General features: G+C 57.1%; 2 protein-coding genes across 3 annotated transcripts in view; both read right to left on the minus strand.

Moving 5' to 3' along the window:
• Positions 1-19782, minus strand: part of IGHMBP2 (immunoglobulin mu DNA binding protein 2) — a 556281-nt gene extending 536499 nt beyond the window's left edge. The window contains exon 1 of the mRNA XM_050758125.1: positions 19773-19782. The gene's annotated coding sequence lies outside the window, so the exon portion shown is untranslated. The remainder of the gene's footprint in view (positions 1-19772) is intronic.
• The window catches only part of LRP5 (LDL receptor related protein 5), a 140714-nt gene that overhangs the window by 48525 nt on the left and 65216 nt on the right, over positions 1-26973 (minus strand). For both annotated transcript variants that reach the window (XM_050758106.1, XM_050758105.1), the window contains exons 6-7: positions 16801-17197; positions 13760-13931 (exon numbers count right to left, since the gene is read on the minus strand). In XM_050758106.1, coding sequence (XP_050614063.1) covers positions 13760-13931; positions 16801-17197 — 569 coding nt within the window. The remainder of the gene's footprint in view (positions 1-13759; positions 13932-16800; positions 17198-26973) is intronic.

Below are 26973 nucleotides of genomic sequence, written 5' to 3' on the forward strand. Positions count from 1 at the left end.
AATGAACTCTGAGGGCACTTCTGGTTCTAAGTCTAAGCCTGAAGGTCTCAGATGCTTCCCGCCCTGTCTCCACTGAGATGTAACAGCTACTTTTCTTGAGGAGTCAATGCTGATTAAAAGCAACCACGGCAAAAGTTGCAGAGGAGAAAATACTGTCAAGGTAAGAACACCTGAACCAATGGAAGCATACAGCCGCACGGGATAGGACGTGGTTCTGGTGATCCATGAGCCTGCGGAAATGTATGTTAACAGGAAGGTTGCGTTAGGAGCAACATCCAAGTTCTCCAGCTCTCAGGACAGGATGAAAGAGACACAAGGCCATTAAAGGCAAGCTTCCACGGGCCTCCTGCTGCCAGATTACATTTTCCATCTTACCAGAAAAGCAACAAGTCCTCTGTTCTGCAGGTGGCAAAACTGTAAGGCAGATGGAATGCATGTTAAGAAGCGAAGACTTCGGTCATCTGTTGTTGGATGGCACAGGACAAAGCTGCTAGGGCCAGGTGCAGTGTAATCCCAGCCTGTAATTCTAGCACTTTGGGAGGCCGAGGCAGGTGGATCATTTGAGGTCAGGAGTTCGAGATCAGCCTGGCCAACATGGTGAAACCCCACCTCTACTAAAAATACAAAAAAAAAAAAAAAAAAAAAAACGAGCTGGGGATGGCGGCATGCACCTGTAATCCCAGTTGCTCGGGAGGCTTAGGCAGGAGAATCGACTGAATGCAGGAGGCGGAGATTGCAGTGAGCTGAGATCATGCCATTGTACTCCAGCCTGGGTCACAGGGAGAGACCTTGTCTCAAAAAAAAAGCTGCTAGGAGAGCGGGAAGGGGACCAGCAGCTCTGGGACCCAAAGCCAGACCCTGCCCCAGCTCTGCCCTAAGGGGCTCTCGTTCCTTGGCAAGTCCTTGCACCCCCAGGGGTCTCAATTTCTCCACCTGTAACTGAGGGGCTCAGACTAGCCCAGTGGCTAATGTCACAGAGGAAACAAGCAAACAGGAAACAGCGGCTTGGCCCCAACCTGGAGCAATGAAGTCAGAATCAGATGGCCCAGGGCCCAGGTACGGGATCATGATAACAGCTCCCAACAGGCGGTTCTGACGAGCAGGCCGGCGGAAGCATGGTTAGACCAGCCCCTATCACCGTGCCTGGAAGTCCGAGCTCTCCACTCACTCCTGGATGCTCTGGTGAGCAATGAACAGCAGGTGACGGAGCCCTGGTCCCAAGATCATCTAGGGTTCTTCACGTTTTGCCTCCACAACAGGAAGACACGCAAAGGCCATGAATGCACACGCCCATGTGTGACACTCAGAAAACACCCGAGGGGCTGGCCCCATCCCAGCAGCACAGAACCACGCCAAGGAGGGACCCGGCCCTGGCGTACAAGGAGGAAGTGCAGGCTTCTCCAAGGACACTCAGCATGAGAGGAGGGACTCACAGTAGCGGGGGAACCCTCGCCCCTTCTTCCACTCACAATAACGGGGCTGAGGGAGGGACATCGGCACAGTACACAAACTCACGAAGAATCCGCATTTAGAAAAAGAAAGCACTCCAGGTTTCAATGTACCAAAAAGGCACTATTATGTCTTACATTTTATTTTATTTTTGTGGAGATGGGGTTTCACCATGTCAGCCAGGCCGGTCTCGAACTCCTGTGCTAAAGTGATCTGCCCATCTCGGCCTCCCAAAGTGCTGGGATGCCACACCTGCCAGAGGTCACTTATTTATTTATTTTTTTTTTTGAGACAGAGTCCCACTCTTGTTGCCCAGGCTGGAGTGCAGTGGCACAATCTCGGCTCACTGCAACCTCTGCCTCCCAGGTTCAAGCGATTCTCCTGCCTCAGCCTCCTGAGTAGCTGGGATTATAGGCATGGGTCACCATGCCTGGCTAATTTTTTTTTTTTTAATAGAGACGGAGGTTTCTCCATGTTGGTCAGGCTGGTCTCAAACTCCCGACCTCAGGTGATCCGCCCACCTCACCCTCCCAAAGTACTGGGATTACAGGTGTGAACCACCGCACCTGGCCCAGAGGTCACTATTATCTCTTGGAGAGATTATTCTCTTGCTCTATTTCCACACTTCCTTAATTTTAATAACCAAATTTCCAGACACGCTGAACTGAAGTGAGGTGAGGAAGTCTATTTCCCTGGCTTCATTCAAGAGCAATAAAAAGGAGCCCACAGAGGGCCCAACGCAAACAAGGGTGCTGGGCAATGGCTGGCAGCCACTTCCTCCCTCTCTACCCTTGCTCCAAACTCCCAGACGGCCCCAAAACAAAGTGAGAGGAGGCAATGGGCTGTTCCACCCGCTGGGGCTGGCTGTACCCTCAGCAAGCACGAGACATGTGCTCTGGGCTGGCCGGGCGTGTGGAATCTCCTGGATGGGCAGAGGCTCCCACAGAGACCCCTATGGTGGCTCAGAAGCCACTCCCTGAACCTCACCACTTTCCACCTGGATTCCAGAACCCGAGACACTCCTCCAAGCCCCCTACTTTCCACCCAGATTCCAGAATCTCAGGCACCCTGTGGACCCGCCAACTTGGAAAACATCAGGCTCACAGCAGTTCTCAGCTGCCCGAATACTGGAGGAAGGAAATCCCAACGTGGCCTTCTGAGGACAACTTTCAGCACACCTTGACCAGTCCAACCCCTCTGCAAAAGCTACTCGGCTGGGTCAGGCCTCCCCCAGACCTGGGGCAGGTTCCCTCTGGGCTGACTCCGGAGGCATCCGCCTTTCCTGGAGCCAGACCTTTCCAAGAATGCCTGAGCCAAGCCAAGCCAAGCCTCTGAGCGTCAGAGGACAAGACTCAGAGAACGTGCCCGTCCTGGCTCCTGGGAGGGAACATGGCCAAAGCAGAGTTCAGAAATAACAGGGCCAAATTTAGGACACCCAGGAACGCCAGCACCAGAACAGAACTTGGGAGATGAATTTTCCAGGGCAGAGGTCAGCAAACTTTTTTGTAAAGGACAGAAAATATTTTCAGCATTCAGGCCATAAGTGTCTCTGGAGCACGAAAGCAGCATGGAGAGCACGTGACTGAACGGGCATGGCTGTATTCCAATACATTTTTCTTTATTTTTTTAAGAGGCGGGGTCTGTGTCACCCAGGCTGGAGTGTAGTGACACAATCTTGGTTCACTGCAACCTCCAACTCCTGGGCTCAAGCGATCCTCCCACCTCAGCTGCCGAAGTAGCTGGGACCACAGGCATGAGCTACCACACCCAGTGCTTTTTAAATATTTTTTTTAGAGATAGGGTCTTGCTGTGTCACCCAGGCTGGAATGCAGTGACATGATCATAGTTCACCTCTTGATCACTTGAGCCCAGCCTCAAACTCCTGGGCTAAAGCAATCCTCCCACCTCCGCCTCCCAAATCACTATAGGCACACACTACCACACCAGGCAAAACTTTATCAGTGAAAAAACAAAGACAGGCCGGGCTCCATGGCTCCAGCCTGTAATCCCAGCACTTTGGGAGGCCAAGATGGAGTTCAAGAACAGCCTGGGCAACATAGAAAGACCTTGTTTCTACTAAAAATTAAAAAAAAAAAAATTAGCCGGACATGGTGGTATGCACCTGTAGTCCCAGCTACTCAGGAAGCCGAGGCAAGAGGATCACTCAGGCCTGGGAGGTCAAGGGGACAGTGAGCCATGCTCATAGCACTGCACTCCAGCCTGGGTGACAGAGCGAGACCCTGTCTCAAGAAACTCTTTATGGACACTGACATTTGAATTCCATATAATTTTCAGGGGTCACAAAACCTCCTTTCGATTTTTTTTTCAAGTAATTAAAAACTGTAAAAGCCACTCAGCTTCAGCATGGTGTGAGAACAGGCGGCAGGGCTGGATCCGGCCGGGGCCGTAGCTCGACTGGACTCCTCCTCTAGGAGTTCTGTTCGCTTGTTTTTCAGGAAATGAAACTAGACCGAGAGGCTGTGTCTGAGGACAATGAGATGGTCCAGCCAGAGGCCACCAAAGGGTACAAGCCCTGTCCTCTCCGAGCTGTCAGCTTCTGTCCCGTTCCCAGGGTGAGCACAGGAGGCGTGCACCCCCCGACCAGCACACCAAGGAATGTGCCGGCCGCCGGCTGCTGGGTGGGAGGGAAGGACAGGAGATCCCGAAGCAGCCCACCCCAGCTGTGCTCTGAGGGGCAGGGCTCTGAGGGGCAGGGCTCTGAGGGGCAGGGCTCTGAGGGGCTGTGCTCTGAGGGGCAGGGCTCTGAGGGGCTGTACTCTGAGGGGCAGGGCTCTGAGGGGCAGGGCTCGGAGGGGCTGTGCTCTGAGGGGCTGTGCTCTGAGGGGCAGGGCTCTGAGGGGCTGTGCTCGGAGGGGCAGGGCTCTGAGGGGCTGTGCTCTGAGGGGCAGGGCTCTGAGGGGCAGGGCTCGGAGGGGCTGTGCTCTGAGGGGTTGTGCTCTGAGGGCAGGGCTCTGAGGGGCAGGGCTCTGAGGGCAGGGCTCTGAGGGGCTGTGCTCTGAGGGCAGGGCTCTGAGGGGCAGGGCTCTGAGGGGCTGTGCTCTGAGGGGCAGGGCTCTGAGGGCAGGGCTCTGAGGGGCAGGGCTCTGAGGGGCAGGGCTCTGAGGGCAGGGCTCTGAGGGGCTGTGCTCTGAGGGCAGGGCTCTGAGGGGCTGGGCTCTGAGGGGCTGTGCTCTGAGGGGCTGGGCTCTGAGGGGCAGGGCTCTGAGGGGCTGTGCTCTGAGGGCAGGGCTCTGAGGGGCAGGGCTCTGAGGGGCAGGGCTCTGAGGGGCTGTGCTCTGAGGGGCTGTGCTCTGAGGGCAGGGCTCTGAGGGGCAGGGCTCTGAGGGGCAGGGCTCTGAGGGGCAGGGCTCTGAGGGGCAGGGCTCTGAGGGGCTGTGCTCTGAGGGGCAGGCTCTGAGGGGCAGGGCTCTGAGGGGCTGTGCTCCGAGGGGCTGTGCTCTGAGGGGCAGGGCTCTGAGGGGCTGTGCTCTGAGGGGCTGTGCTCTGAGGGGCAGGGCTCTGAGGGGCTGTGCTCTGAGGGGCAGGGCTCTGAGGGGCTGGGCTCTGAGGGGCAGGGCTCTGAGGGGCTGTGCTCTGAGGGGCTGTGCTCTGAGGGGCTGTGCTCTGAGGGGCAGGGCTCTGAGGGGCAGGGCTCTGAGGGGCTGTGCTCTGAGGGGCAGGGCTCTGAGGGGCTGTGCTCGGAGGGGCAGGGCTCGGAGGGGCTGTGCTCGTAGGGGCAGGGCTCGGAGGGGCTGGGCTCGGAGGGGCAGGGCTCGGAGGGGCAGGGCTCTGAGGGGCTGTGCTCTGAGGGGCAGGGCTCTGAGGGGCTGTGCTCTGAGGGGCAGGGCTCTGAGGGGCAGGGCTCTGAGGGGCTGTGCTCTGAGGGGCTGTGCTCTGAGGGGCAGGGCTCTGAGGGGCTGTGCTCTGAGGGGCTGTGCTCTGAGGGGCAGTGCTCTGAGGGGCTGTGCTCTGAGGGGCTGTGCTCTGAGGGGCTGTGCTCTGAGGGGCTGTGCTCTGAGGGGCTGTGCTCTGAGGGGCAGGGCTCTGAGGGGCTGTGCTCTGAGGGGCTGTGCTCTGAGGGGCTGTGCTCTGAGGGGCAGGGCTCTGAGGGGCTGTGCTCTGAGGGGCTGTGCTCTGAGGGGCAGGGCTCTGAGGGGCAGGGCTCTGAGGGGCAGGGCTCTGAGGGGCTGTGCTCTGAGGGGCTGTGCTCTGAGGGGCAGGGCTCTGAGGGGCAGGGCTCTGAGGGGCTGTGCTCTGAGGGGCAGGGCTCTGAGGGGCTGTGCTCTGAGGGGCAGGGCTCTGAGGGGCTGGGCTCTGAGGGGCTGTGCTCTGAGGGGCTGTGCTCGAGGGGCAGGTCTCTGAGGGGCAGGTCTCTGAGGGGCAGGGCTCTGAGGGGCAGGGCTCTGAGGGGCTGTGCTCTGAGGGGCTGTGCTCGGAGGGGCAGGGCTCTGAGGGGCAGGGCTCTGAGGGGCTGTGCTCTGAGGGGCAGGGCTCTGAGGGGCTATGCTCTGAGGGGCTATGCTCTGAGGGGCAGGGCTCTGAGGGGCTGTGCTCGGAGGGGCAGGGCTCTGAGGGGCTGTGCTCCGAGGGGCTGTGCTCCGAGGGGCAGGGCTCGGAGGGGCAGGGCTCGGAGGGGCAGGGCTCGGAGGGGCAGGGCTCGGAGGGGCTGTGCTCTGAGGGGCTGTGCTCGGAGGGGCAGGGCTCAGAGGGGCTGTGCTCTGAGGGGCAGGGCTCTGAGGGGCCGTGCTCGAAAGGGCTGTGCTCGGAGGGGCAGGGCTCTGAGGGGCTGTGCTCGGAGGGGCAGGGCTCTGAGGGGCTGTGCTCTGAGGGGCTGTGCTCGGAGGGGCTATGCTCTGATTGGCAGGGCTCTGAAGGCCTGGGCTCTGAGGGGCAGGGCTCTGAGGGGCAGGGCTCTGAGGGGCAGGGCTCTGAGGGGCTGGGCTCGGAGGGGCTGGGCTCTGAGGGGCAGGGCTCTGAGGGGCAGGGCTCGGAGGGGCTGGGCTCGGAGGGGCAGGGCTCTGAGGGGCAGGGCTCGGAGGGGCTGGGCTCTGAGGGGCTGGGCTCTGAGGGGCAGGGCTCGGAGGGGCTGGGCTCGGAGGGGCAGGGCTCGGAGGGGCTGGGCTCGGAGGGGCTGGGCTCGGACGGGCAGGGCTCTGAGGGGCAGGGCTGCCGCCGTCCTACAGGCTGACTCTGGACAGTCGCCTGCTGTGCAGTGTTTCTATGAAGAACCCTTCGTTTCCTCTGACTCGCTTGTGTGAACAGACATGAGCCCAAGACCCACCCTCTGCAGCACGTGTTTAAAGGGAGAGTTCTGTTGTCTGAGGGAAGAAGCATCCCACTCTGACAAATGAAAAACCCAGAAGTAAATGGCAACAGTTATCTTGCTTCATGTAATAAAAAAAGATCTTATACACACATGCGTGCGCGTGCAAACACACACACACACATACACACACACGGCTCTGCAGTGCCAAAGCCCAGGGGTGCAGCCTCTCCCCAGATCCCTGGGAGCACAGTGCAGCCAACAGACCCTGTCCCATCACTCCTGCTGTGAGTGATGTCACCTCCACCCACTTAGCAAAAGTCAGGGGTGCCTGTCAAAGGGCACGAGGTTTGGGGGTCACTCCTGACCCAGACCTGGTACGTCCCGAGTCCCCATCAGGGGTCAGCATGGAGACCCCAACTCAAGTTGGACCTCAGAGGGTCTCTGCTTTGGGAGACCAGGCCGGCTCACAGACAAGCAAAATGACAATGATGATGGTGATGATGACGATGGCGATGGGAACTTGGGCAAGCGAGCGCACAAACCGTGGATGGGCGTGGAAGGGCCACAGCTTCCAGCTTCCTGGCACGGACCAGGTGTCGCCATTTGGAAAGAGGATCTTCCCTGGGCGGCCGAGGAGGCAGGTTGTCCGCACCAGGGCATACGGCTGGAGTGACCCAGGCTTCCAGGGGAGAGGGCCGGGGGCAGCTGGACACACAGGGCTGGGGTTTGAGAAAGGGCTGGGCTGTCCCTGGCTCAGCATGAGGGCACGGCCAGCGGGTGGGAAGAGCGGCACTGGAGCGTGAGCCTCAGAGACCCGCAGAGATGCCAGACCCTGCCACTTTCACACACAGTTGTGTCTTGTGGCACAGGATATAGAAGCCGTGGCAGGGCAGAGGGGAGAAGGGCAGGGCAGAGGGCAGACGCTCCCAGCCAGGCCTTCCCCTGGCTGAGCCCAGGTGGGTGGAGAGGCAAGAACGTGAGGGCTTGGTCCTGAGGGGACACGCTGGAGGCTCACAGGAGAAGCTGAGTGTGGCTGCAAGTGTCCCAGGGGCCAGAACTTCCAACCTCCGGGGCTCTAGACTCAGGAAGAGGGCTAAGGAGGTGTCCCAGGGGCAAAGCCAGCACAACACTGGAAGTCCTAGCCTAGGAGGTTGGAAAAACGGTGAGAAGAGGCAGCTATGGGAAGCAGAAGGGAGGTAGGGCCGCATCCAGGGGACCTCAGCCCACAAGCACTCGGGCCTCACATACGATGGCGCAGGACCCGAATGCGGCTCCAAGCAACCTGCAGGTGTCAGGACTGCCCTGGGTGGGCCCTAGCAGGTGAGGAGGACGCCCAGGACTGGAGCCACCGCCACTCCCAGCTGTCACTGATGAGGGCAACAGCTGGTCGCAGGATGGGGCTAAAACCCCTGCATGTGTCAGTCAGGCTGCTGGGGCAACCTGGAAGCTGACTCCCAGGACAGCTGTCACAGACAAGACCAGCAGAGGGGCCTCCCAGACCCACCCGCCGTCTCTGCTCCACTCTGTAAATGTGATGTGGCGTCTCTAATGCCATCCACATGAAACCTCATTTCATAGACCTTTGTTCTTCTCCCAGTTCATCAAGGGATCAGCCACAGCTGCCCATGAAGTCCTCTCATGCACCGGGAGCTGAAAACCTGGAGCCTGATCGTCTGATCAAAGGCAGGGGCTGGCTAGCCCCCGAGAAAGCGCGTTCCTTCCAGCGCCCAGCTCCACAGAGACCAGCTGCGCACGCCACTGCGTGGAATTGAATCCTCTCTCCCGCCGCTCTCCAGCAAAGGTGAGCGGCCAAACACGTCCAGGGCTGGTGTGGGCTCCTCAGGACCTGGGCTGGCCATGTGGCTGCCTCCTGACACAGTATCTTAGAAATGTTCGCATTGTGGCCGGGCGCGGTGGCTCACGCCTGTAATCCCAGCACTTTGGGAGGCCGAGACGGGCGGATCACGAGGTCAGGAGATCGAGACCATCCTGGCTAACACGGTGAAACCCCGTCTCTACTAAAAATACAAAAAACTAGCTGGGCGAGGTGGCGGCGCCTGTAGTCCCAGCTACTCGGGAGGCTGAGGCAGGAGAATGGCGTGAACCCGGGGGGTGGAGCTTGCAGTGAGCCGAGATCCGGCCACTGTACTCCAGCCCGGGCGGCAGAGCGAGACTCCGTCTCAAAAAAAAAAAAAAAAAAAAAAGAAATGTTCACATTGTTCCAAATGTGTCTCCTTCCTGGCCCCATTTATACCTCCCCCAGCCATCCCTTCCACCTGGAGTGCAACTGCACCCTCAGGGAGCCTTGGCTCCTTACACCTCAGCTGTTCCTGGAGCCCCCAGAAGCTACCACAACCCCAGCAGCAGCCACTGTCCCCGCCATGGCCTGGGACGCAGATGGCACACACTGCATGCTCAGCGGGTGTTTGCTGAATGAGCCCGTAGGCCCGAGACCCTCATGTGAGATGGGGGTCCACAGCAGGAACACTGGCGCATCCACCCCTGAACAAAGTGCCAGGAGGGTTTGCTCCTGGCGCTGGGCAAGGACCTGAGAAGCGGCCGTGACTCGCAGAAGCCTGCGGACACACCCAGGGGCGGTGCCCACTTGCAGGAGGAAAAGACGCACCAAACTCCAGCAGAAAACACAGAACCAGCGTCTCCATGGGCACATCCGAGGTGTCCCAGAGCAGGAGGAGCTGCTGGCGGGAACCTCGAGGCTAAGTCAGCTCTGGATGAGCAGGTGGATGGCAGGGCGGATCTCAGCATCCACCTGCACATTCTCAGAGAGTGTGCCACCAGGACCACAGCGGGCAAAGAAAGGGACCCTTGATAAGGCAGTCTGAGAAGGCTTAAGCAATGTATCCCCCTCTTAGAAACAGCCTGTGTAACCATATGAAGGGCCCTGAGAAGGCCGGCAGTAAAGTACCCCAACAGTCCCCAAGTTCCAGTCACCAAAGATACCCGTGCCCCGCGCCATCACTCCTCATCCTTCAGTATCTCTCCTTAGGCCCCCAGTGATGAGCTCCAAATCGTCAAGGAATGAGCTTCCAGTGCGTGACCGCAGGGTGGCCTGCTCCACAACCTCCCTTCTGCTACTATGACACCCCTACTTTAATTCCTCGGTTGGTCTTTTTTTTTTTTTTTTTTTTTTTTGAGACGAAGTCTCACTCTGTGGCCCAGGCTGGAGTGCAGTGGCGCAATCCCTGCTTACTGCAACCTCCGCCTCCCGGGTTCACGCCATTCTCCTGCCTCAGCCTCCCGAGTAGCTGGGATTATAGGCGCCCGCCGCCACGCTCGGCTAATTTTTATATTTTTGGTAGAGACGGGGTTACACCATGTTGGCCAGGCTCCTCTCGAACCCCTGACCTCAGGTGATCTGCCCACTTCAGCCTCCCAAAGTGCTGGGATTACAGGTGTGAGCCAGCGCACGTGGCTGAATATTTTTTTAAATGGAAAAGAAGCGTTAGTGAGGAGGTAAAGTCAGAACCCTCACACACTGCCGATGGGGATACAGAACAGCACAGCCACTATTGACAACAGTATAGTCCGGGCACAGTGGCTCACGCCTGTAATCCCAGCACTTTGGGAGGCTGAGGTGGGCGGATCACGAGGTCAGGAGATCAAGACCATCCCGGCCAACATGGTGAAACCCCGTCTCTACTAAAAAAAATACAAAAAATTAGCCGGGCGAAGTGGCGGGAGCCTGTAGTCCCAGTTACTCGGGAGGCTGAGGCAGGAGAATGGCGTGAACCCGGGAGGCGGAGCTTGCAGTGAGCGGAGATCGTGCCACTGCACTCCAGCCTGGGCGACAGAGCGAGACTCTGTCTCGGAAAAAAAAAAAAAATGGTTTCTCAGTCAAACCTAACATTACCGTAGGACTCAGCAATCCTACCCCTACACATATACCCAAATAATTCACAACAGGTGTTCAAACAAAAACTTGCATTCAAATGTTCACAGCAGCATTATTCATAGTAGACAAAAGGTGGAAACCACTGCCTACCGCCCAAAAAATGGACAAACAAAATGTGCTCTGGCCATACAATGGGATGTCATCCAGACACAACAAGGAAGGAACTTTTTTGTTTTTTTGAGAAAGGGTCTTGCTCTGCTGCCCAGGCTGGAGTGCGGTGTTGCGATCACAGCTCACTGCAGCCTGGACCTCCTGTCTTAAGCAATCCTCCCAACTCAGCCTCCCAGGTAGCCGGGACCACAAGTGCCCACCACCACGTTCAGCTAACTTTAAAAATTTTTTTGTAGATGGGGTCTTGCTATGCTGGCCAGGCTGGTCTCAAACTCCAGGCCTCAAGTGATCCTCCTGCCTTAGCGTCCCAGAGTGTTAGGATTACAGGCCTAACCCACTGCACCCAGTCAGGAATGAGGTTCTGATAATGTGCAACAATGTGGAGATGAATCTTGAAAACACGATGCTACGGAAAGAAGCCACACACAGGGGCCACATATCGCAGGATTCTAGTCACACAAAATGTCCAGAAGAAGCGAATCCCCAGAGACAGACAGTAGATTAGTGGCTGACAGAGGCTAAGAGTGAGGGGAGAACGGGTGTGAGTGCTGACCGACATGGGATTTCCTTCAGGGGAGACGAAAGTGTTCTAGAAGTAGACAGAAGCAGAGATTGTCCTCATACTAAATGCCCCTGAATTGTTCACTTTTTAAAACGTTGTTATTTATTTATTTTTTCAAGAAAGAGTCTTGCTCTGTCGCCCACACTGGAGTGCAGTGGCATGATCTCGGATCACTGCAACCTCTGCCTCCCAGGTTCAAGCGATTCCCCTGCCTCAGCCTCCCAAGTAACTGGGATTACAGGCACCTGCCACCATGCCTAGCTAATTTTTGTAGTTTTAGTAGAGATGGGGTTTCACCATGTTGGCCAGGCTGGTCTCGAACTCCTGACCTCAGGTGATCTGCCCACCTCAGCCTCCCAAAGTACTGGGATTACAAGTGTGAGCCACTGCGCCCAGCCTGAACTGTTCACTTTAAAATGGTTAAAATCGTCAATTTTGTGCTACGTTTATTTTACCACAATAAAGAAAATCATTGAGCTGGGAGTGACAGCTCATGCCTGTCATCCAGCACTTTGGGAGGCTGAGGCAGGTAGATCGTTTGTGCCTCAGGAGTTTGAGATCATCTTGGGCACCATGGCGAAACCCCATCTCTAAAAAAAAAATACACAAAAACTAGCTGGGTGTGGTGGTGTGTGTCTGTAGTCCCAGGTACTCAGAGGCTGAGGCAGGAGGATCACCTGAGCCCAGGGAGATGGAGGCTGCAGTGAGCCGTGATCACGCCACTGCACTCCAGCCTGGGCGAGTGAGCGAGACCCTGTCTCAAGAAAACCACTGCTGTGACCGTACATGGAACAGCACCGGTCACAGGTCCGGTGTGCCACACATAGTACATGGAACAGCGCCGGTCACGGGCCCGGTGTGCCACAGACAGTACACAGAACAGCGCCGGTGTCACAGGCTGGTGTGCCACAGACAGTACACAGAACAGCGCCAGTCACGGGCCCAGTGTGCCACAGACACGCGAGTCCCTGACCTGCTCCCACAGGTAGAGGGGATGAGTGAAGGCAAATCATCTTCAGCAGCCTGGAAACACGGGCCTTGCCAAAAACAAAACATTTACAAGGAGCTCCAGCAGGCCACACCTGCAGCTGCTAGGGTTTTCGTGGAGGGGTGTCCACTCAGCCTCCCCCATCCCTGGGTTCCCCACCCTGAGGGTGCTGATGCTCCTCCCGCTAAGAAGCAGGGTCTGAAATCCCACAACACAGACACACACTCGTGTTCTCCATCCCGCCCTGCCCTGCAAGCTGCCTGGTTCGGGCCTCCCCTGGGAGCCCTGAGGAGAGCAAAGGTGACCCCAATGGTGACGTCAACAAGGACTGATGCGGCTCAGGAAAATCCTTCAGAAGTTGCTGGAAACAAAGGGAGGCGTCCACCCCGAGGAGAGGCAGCAATGTCACCTCAATGGATGACAATGGTGTGACATGTAACTAACATATCACTGGCACCGAGAGCACCTCAAAAAAATGCTCAACAGAGGCCGGGCATGGTGGCTCACGCCTGTTATCCCAGCACTCGGGAGGCCGAGGCGGGTGGATCACTTGAGGCTAGGAGTTCGAGACCAGCCTGGCCAACACGGTGAAACCCCGTCTCTACTAAAAATACAAAAATTAGCCAGGCGTGGTGGCGGGCGCCTGTAATCCCAGCTACTTAGGAGGCTGAGGCAGGGGAATCGCTAGAACCCAGAAGGCGGAGGTTGCAGTGAGCCGAGATCATGCCATTGCACTCCAGCCTGGGTAACAACAACAATAAAGACAACAAAAACAAACAAACAAAACAAACAAACAAAAAAGCTCAATAGAGGCTCCACAGGTGAGCAAAAAGCAAGCTGCCAAAGCATGCCCACTGGACAAGGCCACTGAAACCCGACCACAGTGGCAGGGCGAGGCTGCACCCAGCACAGGGACAACAGACATCCATGGAAGAACAAAACTGTCTTCAACTGCTTGGGAACGAATCACCAAACTCAGGCCAGCGGCTGCCTCTGGCTTCAACAACACCCATGTTTTATGTCTTAAGTGGAGTGGTAGATGTGTGATTAATTCTTGTCTTAATTTTGTACTGTAAAATAGCGTAAGGCTCACACTAAGTGGCAAAAGCAGTGCAGAGGATTCCTGTGTCCCCTTCGCCTGGGCTGGCCTCAAACTCTTGTGTTCCAGCGATCCTCCCATCTCAGTCTCCAAGTAGCTGTGACTACAGGCGCCCAGCCCAATGATAACATCTTAATGTAACCACAGGACATTGTGTAGTGCTACCCCCTCAAGGCGTTTTTGTCAGAAAGCATTGTAACTATTTTTTCAAGCATTCCATTTGGCCAAATAGCAGAGCACAGGCACCCATCAGTGCCTCGCCAATACGTATGTCTGGCTGCAGGGGGTGGCCGGACCTGGCCTCTCGGGAGCCCAGGGACAGCCGGGCAGGGCCAGGCCTCCTGGATCAAACATGTCCACGGGAGCCTCACCTCAATCTTGTCTGTCTTGGCGTCTCCCCAGTAGAGCTTCCCCTCCTGCAGGTCCAGGGCCAGGCCGTTGGGCCACCCAAGGGAGGCATTGACCAGCACACGCCGCTCCTGCCCGTCCAGATTGGCACACTCGATTTTAGGGTTCTCTCCCCAGTCTGTCCAGTACATGAGGCTGGAAAAGAAGCAGAAGTCCATGACTCCATGCGTCCGTCTGGTCTCTGCGGCATCCCCAGTGCCAAGAGCAAGGCCTGTCCCCGAGTTGGTCCCCATCACATGGCTAAATGTTGGTGTCAGTAAATACTGGCATTGGTAAACGTCTGCGTCAGTAAATATTGGATGTCGGCGCTGGGAAATTTGGTGTCGGTAAATGTCAGTGTTGGTAAATGTCGGTGTCAGTAGATGCAGGTGTCGGTAAACATGTCGGTAAATGTTGGTGTCAGTAAATGTGGGCGCTGGGAAATTTGGCGTTGGTAAATGTTGGTGTCGGTAAATATCGGTGTCAGTAAATGGTGTAGATGTTGGTGTCGGTAGATGTCAGTGTCAGTAAATATGAGTGTCGGTAAATATCGGCATCGGTAAATGTTGGCATTGGTAAGTGTGTTGGTAGATGCTGGCGTTGCTAAATGTTGGTGTCAGTAAATGGTGTCGTAGATGTCGGTGTCAGTAAATGTCGGTGTCAGTAAATGTGAGTGTCGGTAAATATCGGCGTCGGTAAATGTCGGCATTGGTAAGTGTGTTGGTAGATGCTGGCGTTGGTAAATGTCGATGTTGGTAAATGTCAGTGTCGGTAAATGTCAGCGCTGGTCAATGTCGGTGTTTGTAAATGTTGGTGTTGGTACATGCTGGTGTCAGTAAGTGCTGGAGGACTGAGCATGCCAGGGGCAAGCTCAGTGATCAGAGCCTCTGGAGGGTCCCCCGGGACAGGGATGCCCACTGCCACCCTGCGCAGGTTTCACCACACCAGCCCTTGGACTCTCAGGAACCAGGAGCTCATCTCCCATTCCAAAGGTCAGTGGACAGAAACGACCCTGCCCAGGGTCTGGGACAGCCTCACGTCTGACTGGTGGGCTGGAGGGGAGGAGCTGAGCACCCAGAGGAGGAAGGGGCAGAGCGGAACCTCCTGCACATAGCTGAAGGGCTCCCCTGTGCAACGGACAGGTGACTTGTTCCCTGGGGCCCCCTAAGGAGGGAACCCAGATCCTGGGGTGGCAGCTCAGGGGTGGAGATTCTGGGGCCCCAGGTCACAGCCTCTGCTTTGGCTGTCTGACCCGGCCGGCCAGCCCCTCTGCCTCCTGTTTCCAGCTCAGTGCCTCCCCCTGGACCCCACAACCTCACACGTCAGACTGCTAAGCCCATTTCCCTGGAATCCTCAGACTCATGAAACCAGGGCTAGGAGGGACCTTGGAATCGGCTTCCCCATCCCTTCCTCCTTCACAGATGGGGACATCGAGGCCCATGGAGGCAGTGACCTGACCAAGCTCCTGACCTCAGGGCCAGGTTCCCTTCACTGTGGCTGGCAACCGGTTTTTGTGCCTCCTCCTGCTAAAGCCCCAGGGGGCCCCACTTCCTACCCTCATTCGCCCTCCTCGGGACACAACCCAGCCCTTCAGCCACTGACATGGAGCAGCCCTTGCCCACATGCTGCCGTGCCCCAGGGTCCACAGAGGGCTGCTCGAGCCCTGCCCGCTGCCTGCTGTGCTCCCGCTGCCTGCTGTGCTCCCGCTGCCTGCTGCCTGACATGCTGGCTTCTAGACACCAGACCACTTGCAGGAAAAGCTCCCTGGCCAGCACGCTCGCAACCCCCAGGGCCGGGCCACGAGCACAGGCTCCACAGCCCGCAAATCCTCTGCCCGCCACTGCCCGATGGGCACCCTGGGCAAGTTCCTTCACCTTCTGAGCTTCAGGTCCCAGGGCCATGAGCCTGGAAACACAGCTGGCTCCCACTAAGTGCTCCATGGAAGGAAGCACTGCTACTGACCTCCCAGCTCCTCTGGGACGTCCCATCGGCACCGCCAGCTCCAGTGCGCCTCCTCCATCAGGGTTTTCCCGTTCAGTGTTCCGGGTTATGAGCCCCCAGGAAGGCCCCCGGCTACTACCCTTTGAGCCGCTGGGGCGGGTCTCAGAAAGGCTCCCCTACCGACCGACAAGCTCTCTGCTTTCACAGACTTCTATGCTACAAAGCTGGAGCCACGCTGCCAGGCCCAGCCCCACACCTGCCACCTCCTGCTGTGTGACCCTGGGCAAGTCCCTAAGCCTCCCTGGGCTTCAGTGTCCTCAACTGTACAACTGTATCTACCCCCCCGAATGAAAAGACTGACGATGTGCAAAGTGTTAAAAGAGGCCTGGCTTGACCGGGCACGGTGGCTCACGCCTGTAATCCCAGCACTTTGGGAGGCTGAGGCAGGTGGGTCACCTGAGGTCAGGAGTTTGAGACCAGACTGGCCAACATGGTGAAACCCCGTCTCTACCAAAAATACAAAAATTAGCCGAGCACAGTGGCAGGCGCCTGTAATCCTAGCTACTCAGGAGGCTGAGGCAGGAGAATCACTTGAGCCCAGCAGGCAGAGGTTGCAGTGAGCTGAGATCACGCCACTGCACTCCAGCCTGGATGACAGAGTGCGACTCCATCTCAAAAAAAAAAAAGAGGCCTGGCCTGTACTGTGGTCAGTGTCACAGAGGCTGCCCTTACTGTCACTACTGTCATCCTGGAAATCACCCAGGTGGACCGTTCCATTCTACAGATGAGGAAACTGAAGCTGGGGAACAAAGAGCTCACTCCAGGTCTCCAGGGCTTTCTACGCATGGACCCAGCAGCAGCACTGGACCACTGGGGTGCTTGTTAGAAACCCAAGTCCTCAGCCCCGCCCTGGAGCTCCTGAATCACCACTTTTGGGGGGGGGCCCAGCTGCCAGTGTTTTAACAAGCTCTCCTCCGGGTTCTGATGCAAGACAACGCTCCAGAATGACGGGTCCCGGTCAATCTCCCTCTCGCCTGTGCTTGGCCTGGCCCAGGCTCCAGGCCCCAGTTCCCGCCCGTCTTACCCCATCACAGGGTGCAGTGCAATGGCTCGGGGCTCGTCCAGGTCCTCTGATACCAGGATCTTGCGGGAGGTGCCGTTAAGGCGTGTCACCTCGATGCGGTCCGTGCCCGTGTCGGTCCAGTAGAGGTTTCGGGCCACCCAGTCAACTGCGATGCCATCGGGGTCATTGATCTCGGTGTTGACCAGCGTCTGCGCCCCAGACCCATCCAGGTACGCCCTGCGGATGGCCCGCACCTCGTCATCCGTCCAGTAGACATAGCCCTCCAGCGGGTCGTAGTCGATGGCAATGGCATGCCGGATGTCATCCACCTGCAGCACAATGTCGGTGAAGTCCGGCGTGTCCAGCGAGATCCTCCGTAGGTCCGTCCGCCGGGCCAGCAGCAGCACCTCCTCGGCTCCTGTGGAGACAGGTGCAGTGGGGTCAGGGGTCAAGGGCCTGCAGCAGGCACAAGACTAGGCCTGGGGTGGGCCGGGCAAGGGAAGACTCAGCCAGGCCCCCAGGGCTCTCCTTGCAAAGGCTGGTGATATTAGGTGACACGCACCCAGCCCATGCTACATGGTCACTCGTTCATCCTCATGACAGCTCTGGGAGGCTGGCACTGTTTGTTCCCTTACTTTACAGATGAGAAAACTGAGGCACAGAGAGGTTATGCACCCAGCTGAGAGCCACACAGCCAGGCCATCAGGCTTCAACCACTGGGTGGGAGCTGCCTCACAGTCCCCCTTGTCTCCTCCCAGCCCCTCTCCTGGCCACAAACCAGCCCCAACCACAAATCCCGCCAGGTACGACCTGCTGGCCATGCTGCTCAGCATGCCCGCCTTGCAGGGCAGACCCGCCTGTGGGCCACGCTGCTCAGTGTCCCCAGCGTGCCCGCCTTGCAGGGCTCACCCTTCTTCCCCAGCTCGATGCCACTTCATCTCTCCCTCCCCTCCACCACCCGAGGGCAGCTTCAAGCCCCAGGATCACACCAGGGGCTCCTAGGCAGGACCAGATGCACCTGTCAAGTGAATCACCCTCTTTACTCATTGCCCAGATGCTCCCGGGCCACCGAGATGAAGGGAAAGCCTGGTTCTGAGGCCTGAGACCTGGAGGCACTGTCAGGAACACCAAGAGCTAACACAGAGTTTCGTGACCACTTGACACACCCAGGCAACACAGGAGCGAGACGAGAAACACCTCCGGGGCATGCGTGCTGGTCACGGCTCGACCCAGGGCCCTGGCTCCTTGGAGGGGGCTCCACCGCGGCCTCCACACAGCTGGCCCATCGGAACATAGCGATGACCCCCAGTAACTCAGACCTGGTTTCTAAATAGGGTCCCACAGAGAACAGCCAAAGCACTATCCGTGCACTTCCAACTAAGTTTCAGAACCACGCCACGAAACACCCACCCCACAGCCACCTGGGCCTCTGCTGCACCCCGGGGCCAAGCCTGCTGCTGGCGGAGCAGCTTGAGGTCAAGCCCCTCCACGGCACGGGTGGGCAGGGTTCAGAGTGGCACTTAGGCAGGTGGATGAGAGGAGAACCTGGTCCTCTCAGGATGTCCCTGCAGACAGGCTGGACACAGCTGGGGACAGGAGGATGCTCAGGTGATTCTGGTCTCAAATAAAAGCCCCCACTCTGGCTGAGGGCAGGATTTGCCAGCCCTCAAGATTTGCATGTGTGAAATCCCCAAGGAAAGTTCTCTCTGCTCCGGGCATCTGTGCCCTGCCTAACTCACCAGCGTGGCCTGACAGCATATGACCGGCACGAGAGAAGCTCAACTCAGACTCCCTCGGGGACCACAGCAACACTCCGAGAGCATCTGAGCAGCATGGCCCAGGGATCAGCTGTGGACGAGGTCCTGCCACTCAGGCCCAGCGGCATGCAAACCCAAGGATCCCTCACCACCCACTCCACAGGACGCATGGAGACCCCCCGACCTTTCAGCCATGGCCCTCCAGTGGGATTCTCAGTTTGCAGGTCGGGCGGATTACAAGATTCTCTTCTGAACCCCCGTGGCCCACCCTCCACATGCTTCTGACCCCCATGGCCCGAGGCTCCACACACAGCAGCACCAGCATTTCTGACTGTGTCCTAGGACCCCCGGTTGGGATTTATCAGAGCTTCCTGCAGAAATTGCAAGTGGAGACCCATGCACACTGGGGCCCCCAGGGTGCCCTATCATCCCGACACAGATCCTGCCAATGCTGCTGGGGTCAGGATGTGGCTCCCTCCCCGAGTTAGGGCATCATCTACTCATTTGTTCCAAACCTTTCTGGTCTCAAGGATGCAGAGCCAAGGTGGTCAGGGTCAGAGACCACTCCCAGCGTCCTGTGGCCACGACCCTGCACAAGGGCCCGGGTCACAATCTGAAAAGGGGCCCGAGGCTAAACCAGCCCTGAGCCTCCCTCATGCCGTGGCCCCTAGACCTGGCCCTGCAGCCAACTGCCAGGTCTCTTGAGTGCCCTGCCAGGCTGCAGCCTTCAAACAACAGATGGTCCCCTGCGCCCAGGCTCTGGCTCTTGCCAGGAGGAATGCAGAGACTGTTCCAGGATCCCGGCGTCCAACGTTTCAAGGAAGGACAGGAGCCCCTCCTGACTCCTGCTCCAAGCCCCGGAATGTATAATCTGATTCCACCACTAGAGGGCGCCCAGGTGATGGTGACAGCGACACAGGCCCAGGGCTGGGGAAACTGAGGCAGGCAGGCTGGGGACAGTGAGGTGGAGGCAGCACTTGGAAGGTACCCTAAATGCCCAGCTACAATGTAAATATCTGAGAGCCAAATTCAGATCTGGTCAGAGGCATCTGATTCGGTATATATTGGTAAGGGGAGGGGGAATCTCTGAATTTCAGTAAATTTTCTCTCTCTAGGCTCCACTCCCAAAATGTTCTGTTGACAATGGACCTGTCCTTCAAGGCCCAGGTCACATGGCACCGCCACCTCCTCAGGGAAGCCGTTCCTCCCCCCACCCCAGTGGATGGCCGCCCCGCACCCCCAGTCTACCCCACGACGAGGGCACCACCCCCACTGGCTCATTGGGGTCCTGGCGCAAGCCCCCTGCTCTCCACAGCCCCCAGCACAGCCCCACGCCCACAGCGGCACTACATCCAGGGGATGAGCAGGGAGAATCTGAGACCGAAACCTCTGGGGACTTGGCAGTGTCCGAGTTCCTGTCTAGCTATAACTTGGAGGGGACCAGAGACTCCACTTCATGGAGACAGCTGGGAGAGAGGCAGGACCCAACCCATTTGCCTGAAGCTCTGAGTGAGCTGTGACCAGCACAGAGGTGACCCCGGTGGTGGTGGGGACTCTGTCCAGCTAGGCCAGCAGGGAACAGCTGCAGAGAGAGCGCCAGCAGCCTGGGCTCTGCCAGATGCCTGCCAAGGCTGGTGCCCACAGCTGGCCTCCAGGAGGTTCTGTGGGTAGAGAGGTCCAAGCAGCAGCCATGGTCACGGGGAAGCAGACCTGGGGTTGGGAGGGGCAGGTGCAGGGAACTGTGCCAGGCTATAAAGAAGAGAGGCCAACTCCTTCCCTGGGACCAGCTACGGAGCCTAGGTAGGAGTTTATTTAAACACCAAGGAAGTCAATTGTTTAGAAACTAACAGTTTGGCCAAATGGTTTTCTTTGGGGTTGTTTAAACAAATAGCCAGACCTACAACGTTGCCTGAAAGTGAAACCTTCCCCGCACCCGAGCCTCCTCCAGGCGGGCTCCTGACCTCTCCCCTTCCTCCCGGCACGCAGGCAGGAGAGAAGGACGACATCCCTTCCGTGAGGCCAAGCTCAGGGCAGGAGCTTGGGGCAAGGGCCAGGCAGGGCACAGCTTCCTAGTAGGCAGCCTTGTCCTCAAAACAAAAAAGTAGTCCCAAGAGATGGCCCGATGTCATGGACATGTCCAGCTCAGCACCATCCATCCCTGCTCACCTCTGTTCCTGACCACATGGACATGCAGGACCTGCGAGGGGCTGCTGTGACACACTGCCGCCAACCAGGTGGCTTTTAACATCAGAAATGTACGCCCCCCCACCGCCCCCGCCAAGGCACACACCCCCAACGTCAAAAGTCAAGCTGTCTGCAGCGACAGACTCCCTCTGAAGACTCCAGGGGAGGATCCTTCCTGGCCTCTTCCAGCTTCTGGTGTTGCAGGAAATACTTGGAGTTCCTTGGCTTGTGGCCTCCATCACACTAAGCCCGGCTCTGCCTCCACGCACCCTTCACCCCTGAGTGTCAGTGTCTGCTCTCCTGCTCTCATGAGGACACCAGCACCGTGGATAGAGGCCCCCTACTCCAGGGTGACCTCATCCTCGCTTGATAACATCTGCCAAGACCCTGTTTCCAAACTAGGTCACATACACAGGTTCCTGGGGTTAGACCTTCAGCATATCTCCTTAAGGGACACAATTCAGCGTACCCAGCGGTGAGCAGACGGTAATAGGAGCGCTTCAGCGGAAGGCCAGAGGCAAGTGTGCCAGGCAGAGGGGACGGCCTGGGCCACTGTAGGGAGGCTGGACAGAGGGTGGCCCGAACCTGTCGCCGGGGCTGATCTGAGTGTGGAGGCCTGGCACCCACTAGCGTTGGCGTTGCCCCGCCCGCTACAGCTCTCTTCTGAGGCCCCACTGCGTGCAGGACACGCCCCACTGCGTCCAGCTCTGAGCCCAGCCCTGTCCTCCAGGAAGCCTCCTGCAAACAGCCCGCCGTGCGTGCAGCAGATCCCAACCACAAAAGCAAACAGACTGCCACTCTCACACAAAAGCCGGGAAGGAAACGCGCTCAAATGTCAACAGTGGTTATCGTTGGACGGGTCCTATCCTTCCTTCGAGCTGTCGGACAGAGGTCGGCAAGCACTCTGGGAAGGGCCGGAGAGCAAATATTTTCGGTGCTGCGGCCTGCACGGTCTCCTTCCCGCCTCCTCAGCTCTGCCGCAGCTGTGGGAAGGCAGTCTGCCTCAGTCAACACAGCTGGGAGCAAACAAAACTTCATTTATGGACACTGAAAAGCGAATTTCGTGTCATTTCCCCATGTCCCAAAACATTATTCTCCCGATTTTCTTCTCAACCATGTAAATATGTAAAAAGCATTCCGAGCTCACGGCCTGTTCCAACTGGCCCCTCGGCCAAATGACCCTCACTCAAGAAGCGTGTGTGACTTTGTTTTTGAGATGGAGCTTCACTCTTATTGCCCAGTTTGGAGTGCAGTGGCGTGATCTCGGCTCACTGCAAGCTCTGCCTCCCAGGTTCAAGCAATTCTCCTGCCTCAGCCTCCTGAGCAGCTGGGATTACAGGTGCCCGCCACCACACCTGGCTAATTTTTTGTAGTTTTAGTAGAGGCGGGGTTTCACCATGTTGGCCAGGCTGGTCTCGAACTCCTGACCTCAGGTGATCTGCCTGCCTCTGCCTCCCAATGTGCTAGGATTACAGGCGTGAGCCACCACGCCCAACCATATGTGACTTTTATAATATCAGAAAGAAAATTACAATGGGGGAAGGAGGGCAGGTGGGGAAAAGGGGGAGAGGAGAGCGGGAGGAAGGAACTCTCTGTACTTGTCCCTTGATTTTTCTGTACACTTAAAAGCGCTCTAAAACAATGAAGTCTATTAAGGTTGCTTAAAAAATTAAAAGGCATACAAGTCAATAGGGACAACACCAAAACCTGAGCAGTAAATGAGCAAAGACTATAAACACAAATTAACGGGAAAAAGAGCAGTCAGTAAACGTGGAAAACGGTAACTTCTCAGTCATCTGCAAATAGAAGGGAGCCGCCCAGAGTTGCTGGTGAGGTGGAAAGGCTTGTTGGACATTTAAGTGGGGGCATCTCCCGCTTCCAGAAGGGCTGTAAAGCACCGCAGGCTTCCTGGCTAGGAGCCTGGGAGCCGCTGACCCCAGCATTTCCTCTCTAAGAACACAGGCGGAAGCAGCAGTTGGGACGCATGGAGGTTCATGCATCCAGACACCACCATGGCTGCATTAGGACAGCAAGACTCAAGGCCAAGAACCTGGAGACAACCAAAACGTCCCCAAATATTTTTGAATAAAATTTACTTATTTTATCTAAACAAGGGTATTCAACGTGATGGGTGATGACACAGGCACAAAACAGCATGCTCTGGAGAAGAGTTAATGAGGTAGGAATTTGCACGAACGACAAATGAAAAAATATCAGACACGTTACACACAGTTTGAATGAATCTCCTAAAACTCAATTCATATATTTATTTTATTAATTAATTAATTAATTTTTTTTTTTTTTTTTTTTTGAGACAGAGTCTCGCTCTGTTGCCAGGCTGGAGTGCAGTGGCGTGATCTTGGCTCACTGCAACCTCTGCCTCCTGGGTTCAAGCGATTCTCCTGCTTCAGCCTCCTGAGTAGCTGGGATTACAGGCACCCACTACCACACCTGGCTAATTTTTTATTTTTAGTAGAGATGGAGTTTTGCCATGTTGGCCAGGTTGGTCTTGAACTCCCAACCTTGAGTGATCCACACCCCGCCTCCAGCCTCCCAAAGTGCTGGGATTACAGGCGTGAGCCACTGCATCTGACCTTAAAAGTCGATTTTGATACGTAAACAGAAAAAAAGTGCACAAGACACATAGACACAGCTAACTCTGGGTGGCAAAATTATGGGTAATATCTATTTTCTTCACTATTTTTTATAATGTTTTCCTTGCTACAGTGAATGTATAAATGTTATTTCATACGAGGAAAGAAAAAAGCCTCTGAAACACGGGTGAATGGGTTTATCCTTAGAGGCTCTCCGTCTCCAAGGGAGATGGGTCGGGATGCTGGGGACCAGGCCCTCTTCCTGGAGCAACGTGGGGGAACGAGCCACCTACCCCGCCACCGAATTGCCTCGGGGCGTGGGTACTGACACCCCAGGCTCATTCAGTTTCCAGGGTCTGAGATCCAGGGTCTGTGCTGATTGACGGGAAGAACGACAGGATATGAGTGGGATGGGGCGAAATAAGCCACCTGCAGCCCCAGGAACTATCTGGCCAGCACATGGTCATCCAGTGGCCTGAGCCACCCCCGCCAGAGCCAGAAGGAGACCCTGCCAACAGGTCCCCAGTGTGCAGGAACTCAGAAGGTCATCACAGTTAATACCCTCCACGCCCCAATGTGGGAAAATAGTTTTTTTTCACAACAAACAAGATAATTTTTGTTATTTTGGCAAAAGGAGGCAGGGCAGCCCCGGACACCTCCATCCCACCTCATCACCCAGCCGCAGGGCCCCAGCCATCCCTGCAGACAGAGTGGATGACACAACCTTCCTGCACCAAACCAAGTGCAGCTCCCAGGCCACAGGCCACCCAGGAAAGGTCCAGTGCCCCCTGGAGGCTCCCACCGCAGGCCTGCCGCCACAGCCGGCACCACCCCAGGACGGCTCTGTTCTCCCAGCTTCTTCTCACACAGGCGGCAGAAAACTGAGATCCGGGGAAAGCTGAGAATCAGCCTCTGCTGCCCGGATGCCCAACCCCAGCTCTGCTCCCAGCTCCAGGGCCTCCTTCTCAGGGGCCCTTATGGGAGGCAGAGGGCTTTAGCCATCTCCCAGGCCTGGGGCACGTGGGGTGAACAGGGTCACAGTGCAGGCCACTGTCCACTCTGCAGATCCCAAGGCCATAAACAGCCTGGCCGCAGTGGCTTTCCAGCTGGCAGGAGGCCAGATTATTTTTGTTTTTTAGCAATTGATTAAGTTTCTCCGCTGCCCCCAGGGGTAAGGGGTGGGGCAAATGCTGCGACCACAGCCCAGCACCTTGACCCGGGAACCTGCGCCAAGTGACCACAGGGTCACTTTTGACAGAGCACAAGGGAAGTGGCTGGGCCCGATGCTGGCTCTGCTGGAACCTGAGGCCGGCTGCTGTCACCTGCACGGTGCCTGGGGTCTTCCAGCGAGCGCGGAGAGGCTGTGGCCCACCAGGAGCAGCCGGCAGACACCCTGGCCTGCAGTCAGGGGCTCCATCTGCTCAGCTGTAAAACAGGGAAGTCGCTGCTCTGCCTGGGGTCGGGGCAGCCAGAGCACCAAGTCAGAGATGGCCTTGGGAAGGGGCCTGCAGGCGGGTCCCCTCCTCCCCATCCCCTGGTGCCAGCCAGCACCTCCTGTGGCCCCCCACTGCCTGCCTCTGCCTCCACGCCCCACCACAACCTCAGGCCCACAGCTGCGTGGCCACTCCCAGGCAGGCAGTGCCATCCGACGGGCTGTGTGTCTGCTCCCTCCGCAGACAGACCTGACTCTGGCTCCCAGCCCCATCTTGTCACTGAATGACCCTGAGTGAGCAACGTGATCTGCTTCGCACATGTCAGACTCAAGGGGAAATGGGCCCCAGCGAGGTGGGACATGCCCGAGGCCAGGCCCCAGCGAGGTGGGATATGCCCGAGGCCAGGCCCCAGCGAAGTGGGATATGCCCGAGGCCAGGCTCCAGGACACAGACCCTCCTTGTGGGTGGTGGTGGTGGTTTTTGAGAGAGAGTCTTGCTCTGCCGCCCAGGCTGGAGTACAGTGGTGTGATCTTGGCTCACTGCAACCTCGGCCTCTCAGATTCAAACAATTCTCCTGCCTCAGCCTCCTGAGTAGTTGGGACTACAAGCGCCTGCTACCACACCCAGCTAATTTTTGTATTTTTAGTAGGGACGGGATTTCACCATGTCGGCCAGGCTGGTCTCGAACTCCTGACCTCAGGTGATCCACCCACCTCAGCCTCCCAAAGTGCTGGGATTACAGGCGTGAGTGACCACGCCAGCCCTCCCTGTGTTATTAAACACTTGCAGCCCCTTGCTGGGCACCCTGGTGAGGGAACACAGCCTCACAAGCGAAATGTGGCATCGTTGGGCAAATGAAGCCTGGGCAGCCCTCTCATCTTTGCCTAAAACTGAAGAATTTAGGGGCGTGGATGTATAAAACAGTTGGTGACTTAAATGAAAAAGAAAGCCACATTCCCCCCTTTAGGCAGGCGGCTCTACTCTTTAAAAGCCAGCACAGGGTGCCTTTCTGAACCCAGGCACACAGTAGGTGTTCAATGAACAGCAGGGGTCACTTGTACTGCCAATGACACCCTGTCTGTGGCCCCTGCAACTGGCTCCGGCCTGAAGCACAGCTGCGCCCCTCTGCAAGGCCACCCCACTGTACCTGGAAACTCTGTGGAGGCGGCCTTGGGGACCGGCCAGGATGCCCAAGCCCAGATCCCATCTGTGCCCTTCCTCCATAGACCTCAGCGAGCTCTCAGCACTGTGTGCCTCAGGCCCATTTAAGAAGTAGGGCTGGCCAGGCATGGTGACTCACGCCTGTAATCCCAGCACTTTGGGAGGCCAAGGTGGGTGGATCACGAGATGGTCAGGAGATCGAGACCATCCTGGCTAATACGGTGAAACCCTGTCTGTACTAAAAATAGAAAAAATTAGCCGGGCGTGATGGCACACACCTATAGTCCCAGCTACTCAGGACGCTAAGGCAGGAGAATCGCTTGAGCTCAGGAGGCAGAGGTTGCAGTGAGCCGAGATCACGCCGCTGCACCCCAGCCTGGGTGACAGAGTAAGACTCTATCTCAAAAAAAAAAAAAAAAAAAAGAAGCAGGGCCGGCCACGAATGACCCCTCACACAGGAGGCGTGCCCAGGTATAGAACTCAGGACCATGACAGCTGCACTAGTCCCCAAGAAACATTACTTCCGTCACCCACTCCGCCTCAGTGGTAGTGGCCAAAATAACGGATTAGAACGGAACCATGTGACAATACCACTGCCCCGAGTGATGGAAGACAGCTGACTATCAGTAGTCCACGCGGCCCCATCTAACACAAGTGCAGGGCGCTCTACAATTTATAAATCCTTTCCCAGACACCGTCCTTTCGACACTCCCAGTTCAGCAAGGCACACGGGGCCTGCATTTCACAGCCACACAGCAGAGGGCTGAGGCTGGAACTCAGACGTTCTGATTTCCATTCGATCACGTCCCCAGAGTTGGCCCCCATTGGAGACGGGGGGCTTCTCTTGACAAAGTCGAGAAAGTCATTGCCAGCTCCACTAAAGACCAAAGAACCTCAAACACTCTTGAAGGTGTTACTGAACTCTTCCAGCCTGTTTCCTGGGTCCTGGTGTTGGTCTCGTGGGACACAGGAAGAGGAAGAAGCCAGCTCTGCTCTAGGGAGTGCACCTGCCACACTCTCAGAGGGCTGGGCGTGGGCAGAGGAGCCATGTGCAGGAGCGGGGTC

Source organism: Macaca thibetana, chromosome 14, assembly GCF_024542745.1.
Source record: "Macaca thibetana thibetana isolate TM-01 chromosome 14, ASM2454274v1, whole genome shotgun sequence".
NCBI lineage: Eukaryota > Metazoa > Chordata > Mammalia > Primates > Cercopithecidae > Macaca > Macaca thibetana.